Genomic DNA, 20,317 nt, shown 5'->3' with positions numbered 1-20,317 from the left:
CGAAGGTCAGAAACCTGGACTTTGAACCACACATTTCCCTGGGAACATTTACTATTTGTCCTCCCTCTGAGCAGGCAACATGGAGAGCCCTGGGCCCTACCTCCTGATTCATCCTTCTCACTGCTTCTGCTTCTGTAACACCCAGTCCCACTTGTGTCTGTTTCACCTTTACCAAGCACTCTGTAGCCCTGGCCTCATGACTGCCTCCACAATTACTACACTTTCTGGGCTCATCCTTCAAACATTTCTCCACTACGTGGAAACCTCCACACCTTGTACATTTAGGTTGCCCTATCCTACACACTGATGCTACATTACCACATTTCTGGCAGTGGAAACACTGCAGAACAGCTGGCGTGAATGCGCTAACCAGATAGCTCAATATATCTCAACCAGATCAAAAGTACCTCCAAATCAAAGCATAGCAAAACCAACAGGCTCCTCTCCAATCCATCTCGATTACAGCTGGCCTCACACACCATGAACCTTCCTCTTTAGCTGCTCAACCTCTACACTTAGAGGCACTGCTATTACGCCCTTGAGTGGAGCCCTGCTCCGTAAACTAAAGCATAAACTCATCTCTATCTTAGCATACTGCATACATACTTCCCTATCCTACTCTCCACCCACCTTGAGACCCCAAACGGGTCTGCCAAAACCCCATGATTGACTTTTTCTAAGAACCAAACTCCAATCACCATAGAATCCTCATAGACAATCCTCTTATTTCCATTCCCCATATCTGCTTCCTTTCCATTCTTCAAAGGCATAGCAGTCGCCTGATCTTTCTTCTGACTCCTCTCTTCCATTTTTACCTATCTCATCTTAACTCTCTTCACTTCCCTCACTCCATGATCACTATTACTGGAGAAAAAAAGGTTTTCAGCTTCATCTCTTAATTTATTTGTGCGAGGGCTAGTAAGTCTACGCTCGGCTAGTGCTCGGCCTAGGCAGGTGCCTCATGCACCCATTATTTTAGAGGGGTTACGAAGTACGAGAGGATGGAGGGGGAAGTTGGAGAATTTTTCAAATATCCGAAACAGATTTTTTCTGAAATCTAGAGGCATAAACATTATGCCTAATTCTATGTTTTAAAAAAAAGTTGATTTTTCTGGATAGGTTATCTAAGCATACCTCTTTACCTGTTCACTTTTAATGAGGGTGTCATTCTGACTATTGTAAATCACACATAACAATATACTGCACTAATATGCCTAGGATATTACATACAAATTACAACAGAACATGGGTTCATAACACACATCAATACAGGCACATATCATGGCATCATAATTKATTCACAACTATAATGATATCATAAGGTGCCAGATTACATTAAAACCTGCATTTTTCTGCATATCTAAGCATACCTCTTGAGCTGTCTGTATCCTCCTGCCTGGTGGTTATTTTTGTTATGCTTCCCTGCATCTCTGCTAAAATCTGGGTAAAATATTGAAAGGAATGTGAGTCTTATTCAGTACATTTAGTAAWTACTTGCTTTTCTAATGTTTAGCAAAATTGCCAGCAGACATGCCAGCTAAGATAGTTAGACAAGCTACGCTAGTTATGAGGTTGGGAGATTGGGAACCTATCTAGCAGGCTAGCTAAAGCAAACTTCATAAAGTGGCTAGAATTACAGAGAAACAACAAAACATTTTTGTTTTATTTATTCATCAAAAAGAAATCAATAGGCTGCATAGTTTAATCAAATGCATTTATAAACTTACCTCCGGCGAGTCCTGCCCATCACCAGCAGCTAAAATCAATTAAAAAACAGGACAAATCTGAGGGAGCACGTGACCTTGTTCCCCTTATGGGCATGATGCCTCTGATTCCTTGGTGCGCTCATGACAATTGTGTGTCATTATGTTTTCTGTTCTCAGGTGGCTGTGGTGTCATGTATGAAGTCCACATAGAATCCAATGAATTTAAAGGGAAAAGAACTGTTCAACAACACCAACTAGTCAACCAGGTAACCTATGGAGATACATTCTGGAGAGATCAATTCGTTTGCACCATTGTATGGAAGCGCATAGGCTATATAGCTGTCAAAATGTTACATTTGCTTTGGTTGATATTGTTTTGTACCGATCGGATGTGTGGGGGGAGAGATAAAGCAACAACAAATAGTCAAGTATGTCAAGTATTATATCAAACCTTTCAGGTGAAATTATTATCCTGTATTGCATTTTATTCCATATGCAAAATTGTTGCAAAAACAGCACAGCTGAAAACTGCTATGTTCTCATCCACAGGCACTCAAGGAGGAGATCCAAGGAATGCATGGACTACGAATATTCACAGATGTTCCTCGAGAGTAGGACCAAGCCCTTTCACAAATTGTAGGTCTTTGAACATACACCCCTCAAACGGAATGCTCATATGCTGATTACATTTTGATCTGAGGATGAACACCCCAAAATCTCAGATGAATTGCTGATGTGTCTATGACAGTAACAAAGGAAATGGTTTGTCCTGTTATTTCCTGATAGTATTGTCAGAAATAATCTGTAGAATTTATGGTAGGGACACATTTTACAATGCCAATTGTGTAATAAATTTAACTCTAAAACCATCCTATATTTTTATTTATTTACCATAAACACAGTTAAATTATTGATGAGATTGATGATGAGATTATTCGAATGCTGCCTTTACAGAAGACATTGACCTAAAAAGCTATGATACGCACAAAATAACGCTGTCAGGATTCATTAGTAAATTGCCAAGTCAATTAGCCCCCTAACCAATTGAGTTGGCCTATAGTGTTTTTAACCATTGTAAAGATAGAATGCAAATACATTGTAGTGAACAGTCAGAAAACCTCATGATAAGACGACTAGCTATGCAAATATTCATGTACGTTTCATTTGTAATTGAAAATCCTTCCTATATTTGTGTTTTTGTTTAGTGTAGTAGTTGTTTGTTTAAGTCACGAGACAAGTTTCGATTCCGTTTCCAGTATTTATGTTCTGTTATTTCTCCTTGTTAACCATAAATGTAGAAATAAAAGTATATGATTCAAAGGACAAAAACACAGGACACTTATGTCTTTATTAAAGGGATACTTCAGGATTTTGCCTACACTACTGTAGAATTTATAATTTGCAGGTGTCTAACAACCTCATTAGATAGTAATAATCACTGTGTGGGCCTACTCCTACTGTGTGTCCCCAATGCGACCCATACTTGGTAAATGTATACTGCAGTTTTTTCTACTGTGAAATTCACCATTAGGTGGGGCCCCCTAGCTATTTCCCCAATATTTGTGTTAGTACTTCAAGTGAGAATACATTTTACTACATGGTAGCCTTCTTGAGATGTAAATGTGTTGCTCGCTTATTCATTAACAGGTTATGATTGGATTATAGACATGAAAACTATTGCCAGGAAATGGACATTAATAATTTTGATATTCCCCAAATACTGATATAGAGTGTCATGTAGCCTATGTGTTGTTGTAGTCAATCAATGTTAGGTCTGTGTTTTGATACTCACAAATATTAGAATTTACGTGCCTGGAAGAAGAAATTTGTGAATAACCCTGTCTGATCACGTGCTCATTTGTAGGCACAATAGTGGAATTTGCAGTTCATCTTCAAAATAAGTCCCCCATTGAAAGTGATGCAAAGAGATAAAAATAGTGGAATCATGCCATATTTGGACAGAATAATCCTAAACAAAGTTGCACTGATCGGTTGAGAGACGCACTTTGCATAGGAGTGATGCCATCTGACATAAGACAATGATCCCACTGTGGATGTATTAGACTACATAATTGCAGTGGGGGGAAATACATACAGTACCTGTCACGCCCTGACCTTAGAGAGCTTTTTATGTCTCTATTTTGGTTTGGTCAGGGTGTGATTTGGGTGGGCATTCTATGTTCTTTTTTCTATGTTTTTGTATTTCTTTGTTTTGGCCGGCTATGGTTCTCAATCAGGGACAGCTGACTATCGTTGTCTCTGATTGGGAACCATACTTAGGTAGCTTTTCCCCACCGATGCTTTGTGGGTAGTTATTAACTGTTTTGTGTTTCTGCACCTGACAGGACTGTTTCGGTTTCATTCATTCTCTTTGTTATAGTGTTCAGTTGAAATAAAAAGCATGAACACTTACCACGCTGCGCTTTGGTCCGATTATTCCTCATCCGACGACGACGCCCYTTACAGTACCAGTCAAAAGACTGGACACACCTWCTCATTCAAGGGTTTTTCTTTATTTTTACTATTTTCTACATTGTTGTAGTAACCAAAAAAAGTGTTAAAAAAATATAAATATATTATATATTTGAGATTCTTCAAATTAGCCACCCTTTGCCTTGATGACAGCTTTGCACACTATTCTCTCAACCAGCTTCATGGGGTAGTCACCTGGAATGCATTTCAATTAACAGGTGTGCCTTGTTGAAAGTTAATTTGTGGGATTTCTTTCCTTCTTAATGTTTTTGAGCCAATCAGTTGTGTTTTGACAAGGTATGGGTGGTACCAAGTCCATATTATGTTAAGAACAGCTCAAATAATCAAAGAGAAACGACAGTCCATCATTACTTTAAGACATGAAGGTCTGTCAATCCGGAAAATGTCAAGAACTTTGAAAGTTTCTTCAAGTGCAGGTACAAAAGCCATCAAGCTCTATGATGAAACTGGCTCTCATGAGGACCACCACAGGAAAGGAAGACCCAGAGTTACTTCTGCTGCAGAGGTTAAGTTCATTAGAGTTAACTGCACCTCAGATTGCAGCCCATATAAATTCTTCACAGAGTTCCAGTAACAGACACATCTCAAAATTAACTGTTCAGAGGAGAATGTGTGAATCAGGCCTTCATGGTTGAATTGCTGCAAAGAAACCACTACTAAASGACACCAATAATAAGAAGAGACTTGCTTGGGCCAAGAAACACGAGCAATGGACATTAGACCGGTGGAAATCTCTCCTTTGGTCTGATGAGTCCAAATTTTAGATTTTTGGTTCCAACCGCCGTGTCTTGGTGAGACGCAGAGTAGGTGAACGGATAATCTCTGCATGTGTGGTTCCCACCATGAAGCATGGAGGTGTGATGGTGTGGCGGTTCTTTGCTTGTGACACTGTCAGTGATTTATTTAGAATTCAAGGCACACTTAACCAGCATGGCTTCCACAGCATTCTGCAGCGATACACCATCCTATCTGGTTTGCGATTAGTCGGACTATCATTTGTTTTTCAACAGGACAATGACCCAAAACACATCTCCAGGCTGTGTAAGGGCTATTTGACCAAGAAGGAGAGTGATAGTGATGCATCAGATGACCTGGCCTCCACGTTCACCTGACCTCAACCCAATTGAGAAGGTTTGGAATGAGTTGGACCGTAGAGTGAAAGAAAAGCAGCCAACAAGTACTCAGCATATGTGGGAACCAAATGCCAGGAGTGTGCAAAGCTGTCATCAAGGCAAAGGGTGACTACTTTGAAGAATCTCAAATATAAAATATATTTTGATTTTTTTAACARTTGTTTTATTACTACATGATTCCATATGTGTTATTTCATAGTTTTATGTCTTCAATATTATTCTACAATGTAGAAAATAGTAAAAATAAAGAAAACCCTTGAATAAGTAGATGTGTCCAAACTTTTGACTGGTAATGTATATTGTACATCCTTACCTATGGATTGTGCACCCATGAAACGGGGTATCAGCCTACTCAGTGACACCCACAGAACACAATTTCATTATCAGAATCATATGTGTAAAGGAATAATTGTTATTTTTTTTWATGTATTTATAAATGTTTACAAAAATGTTGATGTTAATGCCGTAGTTGTAGGCCACATTTTCGGTGAAAATCACTACAATAAATGTACCTTTGCTGCCAGCCTGGCCTGATATTGCGACACTATCTAGCTACCCACTTCTCTCCTTACTGAATGGCGTGTTGTTGTGTTGCCAGCTTTGCAGCACAAATTTTCCCCATTGGGCAGTAGACTGTATCACGGTGACATCTTGAAGTTTTTTATCGTGTAGGCTGCTATCCTAATCTAAATATAATCCCGTGGGATGGAACAAATTCACCACGTTAGCGACATGTGATACAACTGGCCCGTGAAGCAACTACTGCCCAGTGGGGGAGCACCTCAATACAAAACCGTTGTACTGGACATTCCTACGGCCTTGTCGTTACGTTAGCTGACATCCATATGGTGACCAATACTATAAGTTATTTCCCACTCGTCCATTGAAATAAACATCACTTTCTTTTACAAGTTTTAATTAGTGCCAATTCCATGCTGCTGTTTTGCCAGCTGGTCAGCATAAACTAGGCTCATCATAAACTAGGCTCATCATCGTCTCCACTCGACTCAACTGCGCGACATACGTGGTCAATTTGGGCACAAGGCGTGTCCATGTTAATGATTTATATATATACACTAGATGACTATAAGGGGGCGCTAAATTTAAGGTTCTGTACCTCCATCTTGGCACTTCCCCACCAGTGTAAAACAAATATTTTGGAAGCTACATAAATACATGTATTAATGTCTACATTCGTTTTTGCCACGTGTATTATATTACAGACAACTGAATGCAAACTTTAAATTATATTATGTGAGATAAACGTAAAAAAACGAATAAAATATATATTTTAAAATACTTAAAGTATATTTTTTWMAGATTAATAATGTTACTATCCCCACTACAACAAAACAATACTTAAATACATGTAATGTTYTCCTTGAAACATGTAATTGAGGAGTGCCAATATGGCCGAGTGGTGGCTTCAAATCCTCTCATTGGCCAATACACAACATCAGCAATCCAAGATTTATAAACATCTTTATTCGGAATAGCCTCTCCCTCTTCCAAAAGAGAACTGATCGGCTCATACTGCGCATTCTGAACTTGGAAGGAAGGAAGGACCAGTTACAATCTAGAGCATCCCCTTCCAGCCCCATGAAGCCCACCGACATGGCTAAAGAAGGAACGGAGATGACAGAGGAAACTGAGCACATGATAGAGAAGAATGGAGCAAAAGAAACAGAAACTGTAGTATCTGCAGGAGATGCCAAAGAAATGCGAGCCGTAATACTGTCAGGTTTCGGGGGTCTCAACAAACTCCGGGTAACCAAGAAGGCGATGCCTGAGCCACAGGAGGGAGAAGTGAAAATTCGCGTCAAAGCATGGTAAACGTTGCATATTAAACTGTTGATTAATTGTTACGTTGATGCCTGCCTATATGATCTTAAAATATCAATGATGCGAAGTTACCACATTCATAAGTGTATTGCAACATGTTGCAGATTCTGATTCAGTATGGGCGAGCCATGAATAAACCTTGAATTAAAGTAGGTTAAACTCGACCTGTGTAGTTTGTAAAAGTGACACGAGAAAAGGACTCATTAATGTTGGAATTAATTCAAATTTGTCTTGATAAAAGTATTTGCTTGGCTTGTTTTTGACTGATCATCTTAATGAACTTTTATTGGGGGAGTAGTTGGCTCATGCAAAGTCCTACACTTGTGGTATTTGTGCTCTATTTTCTTATGATCGCCTACTTGGCATTTAGTAAGTAGATTCTGATGAGGGATTGGATAATTGTCTTCAGTCCAACAATATTGTTTTATTGATAATATTGAAATACACAAACTATACCTTCAACAAGTGAGAAGCAATTTTTCCACAAAAGGGAGAGCCTGTTACAGATATGCTCTATCACAGATTGGCTATTCATTGTTCAGTGCATGTGAATCACCATGGCCTTGGAACTGTAGCCCCTTTTATTAGTCTGGAATTCAAGCATGAGTTTGTAGATATCAAACAGCTTGTGTTGTGCTTATGACTGCTCAGGCATTTATTTATTCATATATTTTAAGTCTAAGTAACATTTATCAAATAGTGAAAATGTCCATCATGCAATATTGTGTCTTCTCCAATCTCATAAGTTAAAAATAAATAACTTTGCTTGATTGTGAGGTTAATATCAATGAGACATTTACTGTTGCAGTGGCTTGAACTTCCTGGATCTTATGGTGCGTCAAGGTAATATTGACAGTCCTCCGAAAACTCCACTTGTCCCTGGATTTGAGTGTTCTGGAATAGTGGAGGCGATGGGAGAAAACACAAAGGGATTTGAGGTCAGTGAATCTAGATCACAGTATGTCACAGATATTATGTTGTGGATTAGTAGCACAACTAAACTCAGCAAAAAAATAAATGTCCCTTTTTCAGGACCTTGTCTTTCAAAGATAATTCGTAAAAATCCAAATAACTTCACAGATCTTCATTGTAAAGGGTTTAAACACTGTTTCCCATACATTCCCATAAACAATTAATGAACATGCACCAATGGAACGGCCGTTAAGACAATAACAGCTTACAGACGGTAGGCAATTAAGGTCACAGTTATGAAAACTTAGGACACTAAAGAGGCCTTTCTACTGACTCTGATAAACACCAAAAGAAAGATGCCCAGGATCCCTGCTCATCTGTGTGAACGTGCCTTAGGCATGCTGCAAGGAGGCATGAGGACTGCAGATGTGGCCACGGCAATAAATTGCTATGTCCGTACTGTGAGTTGACTAAGACAGCGCTACAGGGAGACAGGACGGACAGCTGATCGTCCTCGCAGTGGCAGACCACGTGCAACAACACCTGCACAGGATCGGTACATCCGAACATCACACCTGCGGGACAGGTACAGGATGGCAACAACCACTGCCCGAGTTACACCAGGAATGCACAATTCCTCCATCAGTGCTCAGATTGTCCGCAATAGGCTGAGAGAGGCTGGACTGAGGGCTTGTAGGCCTGTTGAAAGGCAGGTCCTCACCAGACATCACCGGCAACAACGTCGCCTATGGCACAAACACACTGTCGCTGGACCAGACAGGACTGGCAAAAAGTGTTCTTCACTGACGAGTTGCGGTTTTGTCTCACCAGGGGTGATGGTCGGACTCACGTTTATAGTCGAAGGAATGAGCGTTACACCGAGGCCCGTACTCTGGAGCGGGATCGATTTGGAGGTGGAGGGTCCGTCATGGTCTGGGGCAGTGTGTCACAGCATCATTGGACTGAGCTTGTCATTGCAGGCAATCTCACAGCTGTGCGTTACAGGGAAGACATCCTCCTCCCTCATGTGGTACCCTTCCTGCAGGCTCATCCTGACATGAACCTCCAGCATGACAATGCCACCAGCCATACTGCTCGTTCTGTGCGTGATTTCCTGCAAGACAGTGTTCTGCCATGGCCAGCAAAGAGCCCGGATCTCAATCCCATTGAGCACGTCCTCGACCTGTTGGAACGGAGGGTGAGGGCTAGGGCCATTCCCCCAAGAAATGTCTGGGAACTTGCAAGTGGCTTGGTGGAAGAGTGGGGTAACATCTCACAGCAAGAACTGGCAAATCTGGTGCAGTCCATGAGGAGGAGATGCACTGCATTACTTAATGCAGCTGGAGGCCGCACCAGATACTGACTGTTACTTTTGATTTTGACCCCCCCTTTGTTCAGGGACACATTATTCAATTTCTGTTAGTCACATCTGTGGAACGTCTGTGGAACTTGTTCAGTTTATGTCTCAGTTGTTGAATCGTGTTATGTTCATACAAATATTTACACATGTTAAGTTTGCTGAAAATAAACACAGTTGGCAGTGAGAGGACGTTTCTTTTTTTGCTGAGTTTATATTGATCTCACTTTGCATTTTTACCCCCCAAAATATTGATTTGTGTCACAGTTTGAAATGGTTAATGTTGATTTTTTGAAATTCATTGGTCAGAGTAGCATGTGAGGTTTGGTGCATTTCTAAAACAAACCTGTAAACATGTCACCTCCAAAATGTGCATTTATCATATTTTATAGCTTACCCTTTCCTCTCTTCAGATAGGAGACCGGGTTATGGCTTTTGTAAATTACAACGCCTGGGCAGAGGTGGTTTGCACACCGCTGGATTACGTCTATAACATGCCTGATGATATGACTTTTCCTGAGGCAGCAGCCTTCTCCATGAACTTCGTGGCTGCCTACATGATGCTGTTTGAGGTTGCCAATCTCCGAGAGGGGATGTCAGTATTGGTCCATTCAGCAGGAGGGGGTGTGGTAAGTCAACTCCCGAAAGGAGGTGGYAAGAAAAACACAGCATCTGAAAATGATATCAGTGATGTTACTATAGATACCGCCAAGGTGTGTATCTCTGGTGGCTCTTGAGGGTAATAGCGTGTGGCTATTATCAGACATCTCAGATGCTGTTTTACATAATGCTGTATTCATGATTGAAGATGATGGTGAGATGTGGCTGAGAAAACGACATCTAGGAAAGATGTGACTGTGGTTGAAGATAGAGAGTGTCTGGGCTGTGCTGGTTACAGTATATATGCACACAGACTCTTCAGACTTTWWATTTWTTTWTTWTTTTTTATTTTACAAGACATTAAATTATCAGGCTCATGTAGCACATTTCCCTTTAGCGAAAGCACTGTTAGTGATTCCCAGCTTTAATAATTAAACATAACTAGATATGTAACTATACTCTAGAGATGCTCCTACAGACTGTAATTCATGAACAACAGTAGAGCGACTGCTCAGATTTCAGACTGATGCACACAATAGGGTATAACTCTGTTGTTTAATTCACGCATGTAGTACCATACTGTAGTGGAGATGGACAAGAAAACATTTACTGTCTTTACCTAGTGTGTTGAATGATTAGAACAGGATGAGAATAATTATTATAATTATTTTTCATATCAAATATGGATTATGGTTGGTAAAGCTGTGATGCATAACCTGTGGAAATGTCATTGTCTGGATTGTCCTTGTGTAATTGTGTCTTGGAGAGTCTGACTGGGATTGTGTGGTGTTTTTCAGGGTCAAGCTGTGGCTCAGCTGTGCTCCACTATACCCAGCGTCACTGTGTTTGGAACGGCCTCATCTTTCAAACATGAAGCCATCAAGGACTCTGTGACCCACCTCTTCGACAGAAACATTGATTATGTACAAGAAGTTAAAAAGTAAGGTTTGTTTGTTGTTCTACAATAACAATTATTGGGATAAAATCTTTCTTCTAAACATAGAGCTGCAGAGGTAATTGTTCTGCACAATTTTTATGAATAAGACTAATTTGTTAGCAAATGTGTAATTTCATTGGATCTTACAGGTTTATTAAAATAGGTTTAGATATAATTTCACATAATTACTAAGAATCTCTTTTGGTTTATAATGTGCAATTTGATATGTACATATGAATTGACAATGATAATGTGATAACGTAGAACACAGAGCATGTAGAGCTCAGGGAGGATGCAGATGTTAGTTGATGCCATATTTGGATGTGTGTGGCTGCGGTCCCCATGGCAACACACAGCTCGTCTCCGAGAGCAACGGCAGTGTGTGAGGCAGTGCTCAGAGGCTCTCTGAAGGCAACCTGCAACAGGCTGTCTGCTGGGGACGTGGAACAGCTGGGCCAATCAGGAAAGCGCCCTGATGCCTCATAAATACTATGCCCATTCAGATCACACTGCATGCCGTTGTCTTGTCTTTTCCAAACATATTACTCACCATATGTCTGTTGTAGAGGGACAAGTGAGAGCCATGAGAAAACGAGTTTTGATTAGACATGGAAATAAAAGTGCTTAAAACAAATTGGCTCCCTATTTAAAAAGACGATGGATAACAATCTCTGGAGGAAAAATACTGGAGTTTTGGTGCAGGTACAGACAACTAGCGCAAAAATAATATTGCGATATTGTCAAAACGATATGATATATTGTCAAAAATAATATCCCGATATGTAACTATATGGATTTTGTCACCCATCACTAATTATCATGTTTGATTGGCAATCAGTGCAATCCATAGGGATGCTGCCTCCTCAATAGGAGACAATCAGAAAATAACCCTCTATGCCAAGGCCAACTTCATGTCTACTGTCTAYTAGGAATAGTGTTTTGGAGGTGAGTCATGCAGTCAGGAGGCTTAAAGCATGTCCATCCGATAATCACATTCTGAATTTATTCTGAAGTGCTTTATAAATGCATACATTCAACCAAGCTTTCCTCTTGAGGTCCTTTCTTAAGGAGCCTAATCCTTGGTTCCCCCTCAGTACTTATTGACAGAGGGAGAATACTGTCTGCRTGCATATCACAATGGTAGTAAATACAGCCATATCAGAGGGAGYGGCAGATTAATAAGCCTTTCATCTCTGTGGCCCCACATTCCTTTCAGGATCAAGAGCAAAGCAAAATTAAATTGGTCTTAAGTCGCRCCTTTTACAATATGCAAGGCCATGGGCATCATAAGACCGCCGAGCAGTTTAGCCAAGCAGGCGGTCAGGCCACCAGGCAGAAAGGAAGGCATTTGGACCCCTTGATCAGAACATTGCTCTCATTCTTTCTTTCACATTGGTGCTCTTAAGTGAGTCATGCCATGAAAAACCACACCGATGGTTAACCTGTCCAATGCTTATATGTCTTTGAATACTGTATCACTTGAAATCAAGAGTGGAATTTGATTGAACAAAAGGCTGATCGAAATGTCAATTAACTGGATTGTTTAGTATTTGCTAAAAATATATAAATGTAACTATTGAAATCTGAGCTAAACATTGAATGACTAATAGATTGATAGGCTTCTGATGAAGCCTGCAGTTGAGGCTGTCTGTAAATGAGGAACATGTTGATTATTGTTAATTGAATTTCCTGTATTTGGTAGGATCTCTCCAGAGGGAGTGGACATTGTCCTGGACTGTCTGTCTGGGGAGAACACTGGTAAAGGCCTCGGTCTGCTGAGGCCTCTGGGAACCTACATCCTCTACGGTTGGTGTCCTATCAGGATGCTACTCTTAAATTTGCTACATTGTGCCACCAGTATCGCACATAAGACTTGAGATATGATGTGGTGTTAGTCTGTGAATGATGAAGTATCTTGAGTGACATTTTTTATTTAGAACATTTCAAACTTACTGACAGGTATTGTATATAGGTTAGGCACCATTGTACTTGTGCAATACATATACAGTGCCTTCAAGAAGTATTCATACCGCTTGTCTCATTCCATATCTTGTTGTTTTACAGCCTGAATTCAAAATTGATTAAATATATATGTTTTCTCACCCATCTACACACAATACCCCACAATGACAAAGTAAATTCTTTTTTTTAGAAATGTTAGCAAATTCATTCAAAATGAAATACAGAAATATCTAATTTACATAAGTATTCAGACTCCTGAGTCAATACATGTTAGAATCACATTTGGCAGCAATTACAACTGTGAGTCTTTCTGGGTAAGTCTATTAAGAGCTTTGCAAACCTGGATTGTACAATATGTACCCATTATTCTTTTAAAAAATTGGTTGTTGATCATTACAAAACAACCATTTTCAAGTCTTCCCATAYATTTTCAAGCAGATTTAAGTCAAAACGGTAACTTGGCCATTCAGAAATATACACTGTCTTCTTGGTAAGCAACTTCAGTGTAGATTTGGCCTTGTGTTTTAGATTATTGCCCTGCTGAAAGGTGAATTCATCCACCAGTGTCTGGTGGAACCAGGTTTTCCTGTAGGATTTGCCTGTGCTTAGCTCCATTCTGTTTCTTTTGTATTCTGAAAAACTCCCCAGTCCTTAACYATTACAAGCATACCCATATCATTTCAGCTTTTCATTACGAAATACATTTTAAAAAATTACATTTTACTTTGACATTATGGGGTACTTTATTGTGTTTAGGCCAGTGACMAATTTTTTTAATTGAATCTATTTTAAATTCAGGCTGTAACACAACAAAATGTGGAAAAAGTCAACTGGTGTGAATACTTTCTGAAGGCACTGTTTCCTATGACATAGCTTAGACCACAAATATTTTTTTAAGTTTCTTGTAAGATATAGGCTCAAGCTCTTCAGACTTTCACCTCGTCTAAGGACACTTAGAATACAGATGGTTCTATTATTTTGAGGTAATATCCCTCCATGTACTCAATAGTCAATCTGGACAGAATTTAACCTCATTGAAAACCAGGCGTGCGTTGTGATTCAGTGCGAAATGTAGGTTCATTCAAATGGATTAAAAATGTCATCTGAATATATTTTACTAWATTTTACTACTACCCCTGGCTTTTATCCACATCTGAATTGTTTAATTACAAGAGTCTTCTTGGGTTTCAGATAATGTAGAATTAGTGTTTCTGTCAGTATGACAGTCGTGGAGTTGTAACACTAGTGCGGCATGAATCAATGAATAATATAACGGTGAACAGAGTTCATTAGCTGTGCCAGATCTAAAGGAGGCAACCACTCCTCCCCCACAATAACCCCTCTTCACCTCACGGCTCTTTACGGTTCACCCATCACTTCAGCCCAACAGTTAACACCACGACCCTGTCTCTCTCTATAAGCTTGTGTCTTTGTTTTTGTGTTTTCAGGCTCATCAAACATGGTTACTGGGGAAACAAAGAGTTTCTTCAGCCTTGCAAAATCTGTGAGTTAGAAATGCTGAGTCTGTCACTGAGTTTACAGAATGGAACAGTCTGTTTAATATTTATCGAACATTCATTACTTACAATGAAACACAAATTCGTTATTGGGGTAAGTGATGTGTGTGTCTCTGGTTTGACTCCCCAGTGGTGGCAGGTTGAGAAGGTGAACCCTATTAAACTCTACGAGGAGAACAAGGTCATTGCTGGATTCTCGCTGCTCAACCTCCTGTTCAAGCAGGGCAGGTGTGGGCAGGTGAAAACGGTGGTGGAGAAACTCTTCTCCCTCTACAACCAGAAGAAGATCAAACCTGTGGTGGACTCCCTGTGGGCACTGGAGGAGGTAAGGGGACAGCTGGTGGGCAGGGACATTTCCCTGAACACATCTGGCATGATGTCTTTGACTGGCAGGTCTACAATCTGGGAATGATCCACACGGTCACTAAGGAAACACAGATGGGTAGGGAAGTTTTAGAGAAGTTGGTATGGAAACATCTTGGATGGAGTGTCATCTGTTCATTGTCACTGTTGTTAGTGGACGTTGGTTTGGCCTGCAGATGGCAGGTGGGCCGTTAAGACCGGTTGCTGGTTTTGATGGCTGCAGTTATGCGACGTTCACATTCACGCCCACATGAATTCCATACATCAATTTCTCCTCTCCATCTCTGCGTGTCTGTTTTCCTCTTTCTGTTTCTACACTGTCACCAACTCTGTTTGTAAAGAAACACAAATGTGACATTTGGGTGTTTCACACATGCTGCTATTTCTGTGGACTTGATAGTGGAACTGCTAGTGGTTAGCAGGCAGCTCAGCACGGAGGGTCATAGAGTCATTTATTGAGACTACACTCCTGCTGCTATGAGGTAGATGATTGGTGGTTTAATTATTCACAAGATCCCCTGCTTATAGAATAGTGAAAGGCTTTCCGAAGCTTTTCCTCTCCATTCATATTACTGGTGTTTACCTCCACTCAGTTATATTTCTTTATACACATATACAGCATACATACAGATGTTCACCTAAATCTGTCTCAAGTGAAAAAATGAATAGACAAATGTAATTATTTCTGTCCTTCCTATCCAATGTCTAAGACACTACTGTACATTTCAAATCAAATCAAAGTTTATTTGTCACGTGCACCGAATACAACAGGTGTAGACCTTACAGTGAAATGCTTACTTACAGGCTCTAACCAATAGTGCAAAAAAGGTATTAGGTGAACAATAGGTAAGTAAAGAAATAAAAACAACAGTAAAAAGACAGTGAAAAATAACGGTAGCGAGGCTACATACAGACACCGGTTAGTCGGGCTGATTGAGGTAGTATGTACATGTAGATATGGTTAAAGTGACTATGCATATATGATGAACAGAGAGTAGCAGTAGCGTAAAAGAGGGGTTGGCGGGTGGTAGGTGGCGGGTGGCGGGACACAATTCAGATAGCCCGGTTAGCCAATGTGCGGGATCACTGGTTGGTTGGGCCAATTGAGGTAGTATGTACATGAATGTATAGTTAAAGTGACTATGCATATATGATAAACAGAGAATAGCAGCAGCGTAAACGYGGGGTTCGGGGGGGGGGGGGGGGGGGGGCACACAGTGCAAATATTCCGGGTAGCCATTTGATTACCTGTTCAGGAGTCTTATGGCTTGGGGGTAAAAACTGTTGAGAAGCCTTTTTGTCCTAGACTTGGCACTCCGGTACCGCTTGCCATGCGGTAGTAGAGAGAACAGTCTATGACTGGGGTGGCTGGGGGATCCAGGATCCAGTTGCAGAGGGAGGTGTTTAGTCCCATTTATCCATTCCAGGAAATGTGAATAGTTTCTCTGGTAAGGCTGACATGTTGTTATTTGAGTAGAAACAGTCAAGAAGATACAGTGTGTCATGTGATTTGATTGAATTACATTGTGTTGGTCAGGTGGCCAGTTCAAATGACAGAGCCAACCTCTCTGATTCAGAGGGGTTGGGTTAAAAGCGGAAGTAAAGTTTTGGTTGTGTGCACTAGACAATAAAAGTAAATGCCATCCTTTCTTTGCTTCATTTTGTAGCTGAAATTGCTGCCTGCAAACATGTTCTTGCGTAATTCCGGTTTTGAAGTTGCAAAATAATTGGCCTTTCCAGCAGAGAGGGCAGTGCGAGGAAAGCCTGTTTGAACAGTAGGGGACTGACTATATGTTTGATTCTATCCATTTTTTCTTGTTAGAAAAACCCTCCACTTATTTGAACGTTGACCCTGTGCCCACCAGATGACTCACAGTGTTGTTTCTCAGAAGGATGGCATAGATACTTATTCACTCCCTCTTTGATCTTGGCTTCTACTCAATGTGCCCAACATTCTTTAAGAAGTGAATTTTGCCTGTAATCAGAGAATGTTAATGAAGACCTTTAAAAAACGATAGAAACTCAGAAAAGGAAGTTTATTACAAATGTAGTGAGTGTTCAGCAGTCCTGGTTTGGTACATGATTCTGTACAGTACACTCTTAGAAAAAAAGGTTCCAAAAGGGTTCTTCAGCTGTACCCATAGGAGAACCCATTTTGTTTCCAGGTAGAACTCTTTTGGGTTCCATGTAGAACCCTCATTGGAAAGGGTTCTACCTGAAACCAAAAGGGTTCTACCTGGAACAATAGTGATCTTCAAAGGGTTATCCTATGGAGGCAGCCAAAGAACCCTTATTGATTTCAGATAGCACCTTTTTTTCTACGAGTGTACTGTTAACAAGAGGACATTTAATAAATGGGCTCCCTTGTGTTCAGAAAACAGCCTTTGTTGAACAGCCACCTCGGACTTGCTTGAAGACAGGACAACATTTATTTTATACTGAACAAAATTATTTTGATTTATTTTATTTCATCTTTATTTAACCAGGTAGGCCAGTTGAGAACAAGTTCTCATTTACAACTGCAACCTGGCCAAGAAAAAGCAAAGCAGTGCGACAAAAACAACAACACGGAGTTACACATAAACAAACGTACAGTCAATAACACAAAAGAAAAAAACGCAACATGCAACAATTTCAACCATTTTACTGAGTTACGGTTCATAAAAGGAAATCAGTCAATTGAAATAAATACATTAGGCCCTAATCTATAGATTTCACATGACTGGGCAGGGGCACAGCCATGGGTGGGCCTGGGAGGGCATAGGCCCACCCACTGGGAAGCCAGGCCCAGCCAATCAGAATGTTTTTCCCCACAAAAGGGCTTTATTACAGATATTAATACTCCTCAGTTTCATCAGTTGTCCGGGTGGCTGGTCTCAGACAATCCCGCAGGTGAAGAAGCTGGATGTGAAGTCCTGGGCTGGCATGGTTACACGTGGTCTGCAGTTGTGAGGCCAGTTGGGCGTACTGCCAAATACTTTAAAATGACGTTGGAGGTGGCTTATGGTAGAGAAATTAACATTAAATTCTCTGGCAACAGCTCTGGTGGACATTCCTGCAGTCAGCATACCAATTGTGTACTCCCTCAAAGCTTGAGACATCTGTGGCATTGTGTTGTGACAAAACTGCACCTTTTAGAATGGTCTTTTATTGTTCCCAGCACAAGCTTTTTGTGCATATGGAACATTTCTGGGATCTTGGTTTCTTGTTTTTCCTTTTGATCCTATCAGGCGTTGTGGTGGGAAAGTGACAGACTGACTCCCCACTATTCTGCATGGTTGTCATGGTTTCAGAAGTTGATCTATCCACAGCGTTCTGCAAAGTCATGATAGGGTGGGTGGCACCTTTAAATGCTCATACCAGAATAGGAAAGAAAGTGATTGAGGAATTGAATCCCTAATTACAGATGTATACACACTGATATGGCATACTGTAATAAGTTATCATTTTTTTCCAATCAAGATTTTTAATTAGGAAATCATTTTGAGTTGGTAAATTGATTTTCTAAAAGGCTCCTATCTTAGATTGTACATTACAAGCATTTTGTGGATTTTTGACTTACAGGCTTTCAGAGTGTTGACTAAACCTACAATCATTTTACTCTGGGGACTGCATGTACTGTACCTGGACATGGCTCTTATTAATCTCTGCTGTTCACTTTCCCCAAGGGGCTCTTCAGAACACATGTTCTCTATCTGGAAGCCTCCACCACACAGAGTCATGTTTTGGATGTGAAGGTGTGTTCTGCCTTATGCCGTCACAGCATGGAAAAGTGTTATGTAGAAAGTCAGGGAGATTAGTACCTGCTGCTCCATACTCAAATCAAATCAAATGTTATTGGTCACATGCGCCGAATACAACAGGTGTAGACCTTACAGTGAAATGCTTACTTACGAGCCCTAACCAACAGTGCGTTTCAAAAAATACAGATAAGAATAAGAGATAAAAATAACAAGTAATTAAAGAGCAGCAGTAAAAAAAATAACAATATATACAGGGGGATGCCGGTTAGTTGAGGTAGTATGTACATGTAGGTAGAGTTAATTAAAGTGACTATGCATAGATGACAACAGAGAGTGGCAGTGGTGTGTGTGTGGGGGGGACCTAGAAGCCTCTGGACCTAGACTTGGCGTCCGGTACCGCTTGCCGTGTGGTAGAGAACAGTCTATGACTAGGGTGGCTGGAGTCTTTGACCATTTTTAGGGCCTTCTCTGACACCGCCTGGTATAGAGGTCCTGGGATGGCAGGAAGCTTGGCCCCAGTGATGTACTGGGCATACGTACTACCTCTATATTGCCTTGCGGCCGGAGGCTGAGCAGTTGCCATACGGGCAGTCATAAGATGTAATAACATACTAACTACGTCTGTCTGTATCACCTGACTGATACGTCTGCAGACTAGTCACTGCCCGGAGCAAAACTACTCTGCTAATCATGAGGAGACTGCAGCTGGTACTGCAGAGAGGGGCGAGAGAGTGTAAGGGCAGAGAGAGAAGAGAGAATTAGTGAAGGTTATGAGAAAGCAAGGGATAGTGGAGGATAGTGTTTTGAAAGGGAGAGGTTTGAAGGAGGCTTCAGTGCTGTAACATTTTACAGCATCGCTGACACTAAAGCTCAGCCCTAATAGTCATCGTTGTTTATGATCCTACTGTTCTGCTTGGAAACAATACCAGACCCAGAGGGCGAAATAGATGAGTTGGCCATGTCTTCTCCAAGTGTGAATCTTATAACCTGTGTTGTGGCCATGGTTTCTGGACGCCATTTAACCCCTGAGCTGAAGATGATTATCTGGATACTTTCTATGACAGCAACATTCATCATTCAGCACCAGTGTGGAGGGGCCTCGCTGTGATTGTTTGGTTGGTCCTCTACCTTCTATTCCACAGTAGTCATGAGGGACTCATGCACAATCTCCCCGTGACATCCTGACCAGGGGTTATCCTTTTGTTTCACAGCCTCTTTATGTCTCTAGACTCGGATTGTTTTGCAAGCAATACTAAACGGGTTATGAAGAGAGAATTACCTATAAGGCCCTTGTCTTGGAGAGCAGCTTTGAAGCCACAGACTTCAATTACTAAACTATTTCTGATGCCCTGAGCATCACAGAGGCAATTCTCTCCTGTGCCATGAGTCAAGTGAAGTCCTGGAGAGGTCCTAGTGAAGTTCAGGGGGCTATTAGAGGAATGCAGCCAAAGAATGCACAAAGCTCCCCCTTAGAGATGCACATCAACCAGCTGTATCGCTCCTCCAAACCAGTCAGTCTTTCACAGCACTCCAGGAAATGAACACCCCTCCAGAAACACAACTCTAGTATGCTTTATGCTGTGCTGCTCACTCAGTGAAGAAACCTTTTTTACCTTGGGCCACATCCATTTGTCTGTTGCCTAGGAATTGTCAGTGTCCTGACACCTGAACACGTTTTGGTTGTTTTCAGACAGTTGTTTACTGTTGTTGCAGAGCTCTCCCTCACCAGCCTGGCTGTTACTCCTCTCCCGC

General features: G+C 40.9%; 1 protein-coding gene across 2 annotated transcripts in view; it reads left to right on the top strand.

Moving 5' to 3' along the window:
• Positions 1-6,826: 6,826 nt before the first annotated feature.
• Positions 6,827-20,317, top strand: part of LOC111969356 (synaptic vesicle membrane protein VAT-1 homolog-like) — a 41,003-nt gene continuing 27,512 nt past the window's right edge. The window contains exons 1-7 of one of the 2 annotated variants that reach the window (XM_023995433.3): positions 6,827-7,161; positions 7,983-8,112; positions 9,857-10,072; positions 10,841-10,983; positions 12,683-12,786; positions 14,391-14,446; positions 14,590-14,784. In XM_023995433.3, coding sequence (XP_023851201.1) covers positions 6,932-7,161; positions 7,983-8,112; positions 9,857-10,072; positions 10,841-10,983; positions 12,683-12,786; positions 14,391-14,446; positions 14,590-14,784 — 1,074 coding nt within the window. In that variant the 5' untranslated portion in view covers positions 6,827-6,931. The remainder of the gene's footprint in view (positions 7,162-7,982; positions 8,113-9,856; positions 10,073-10,840; positions 10,984-12,682; positions 12,787-14,390; positions 14,447-14,589; positions 14,785-20,317) is intronic. The other variant, XM_023995434.3, reaches the window with a different exon arrangement.

The sequence above is a fragment of the Salvelinus sp. IW2-2015 genome, linkage group LG10 (genome assembly GCF_002910315.2).
Source record: "Salvelinus sp. IW2-2015 linkage group LG10, ASM291031v2, whole genome shotgun sequence".
NCBI classification, from domain to species: Eukaryota; Metazoa; Chordata; class Actinopteri; order Salmoniformes; family Salmonidae; genus Salvelinus; species Salvelinus sp. IW2-2015.
The sequence above is the reverse complement of the archived record's forward strand: the minus strand, read 5'-3'. Positions and strand labels throughout refer to the sequence as shown.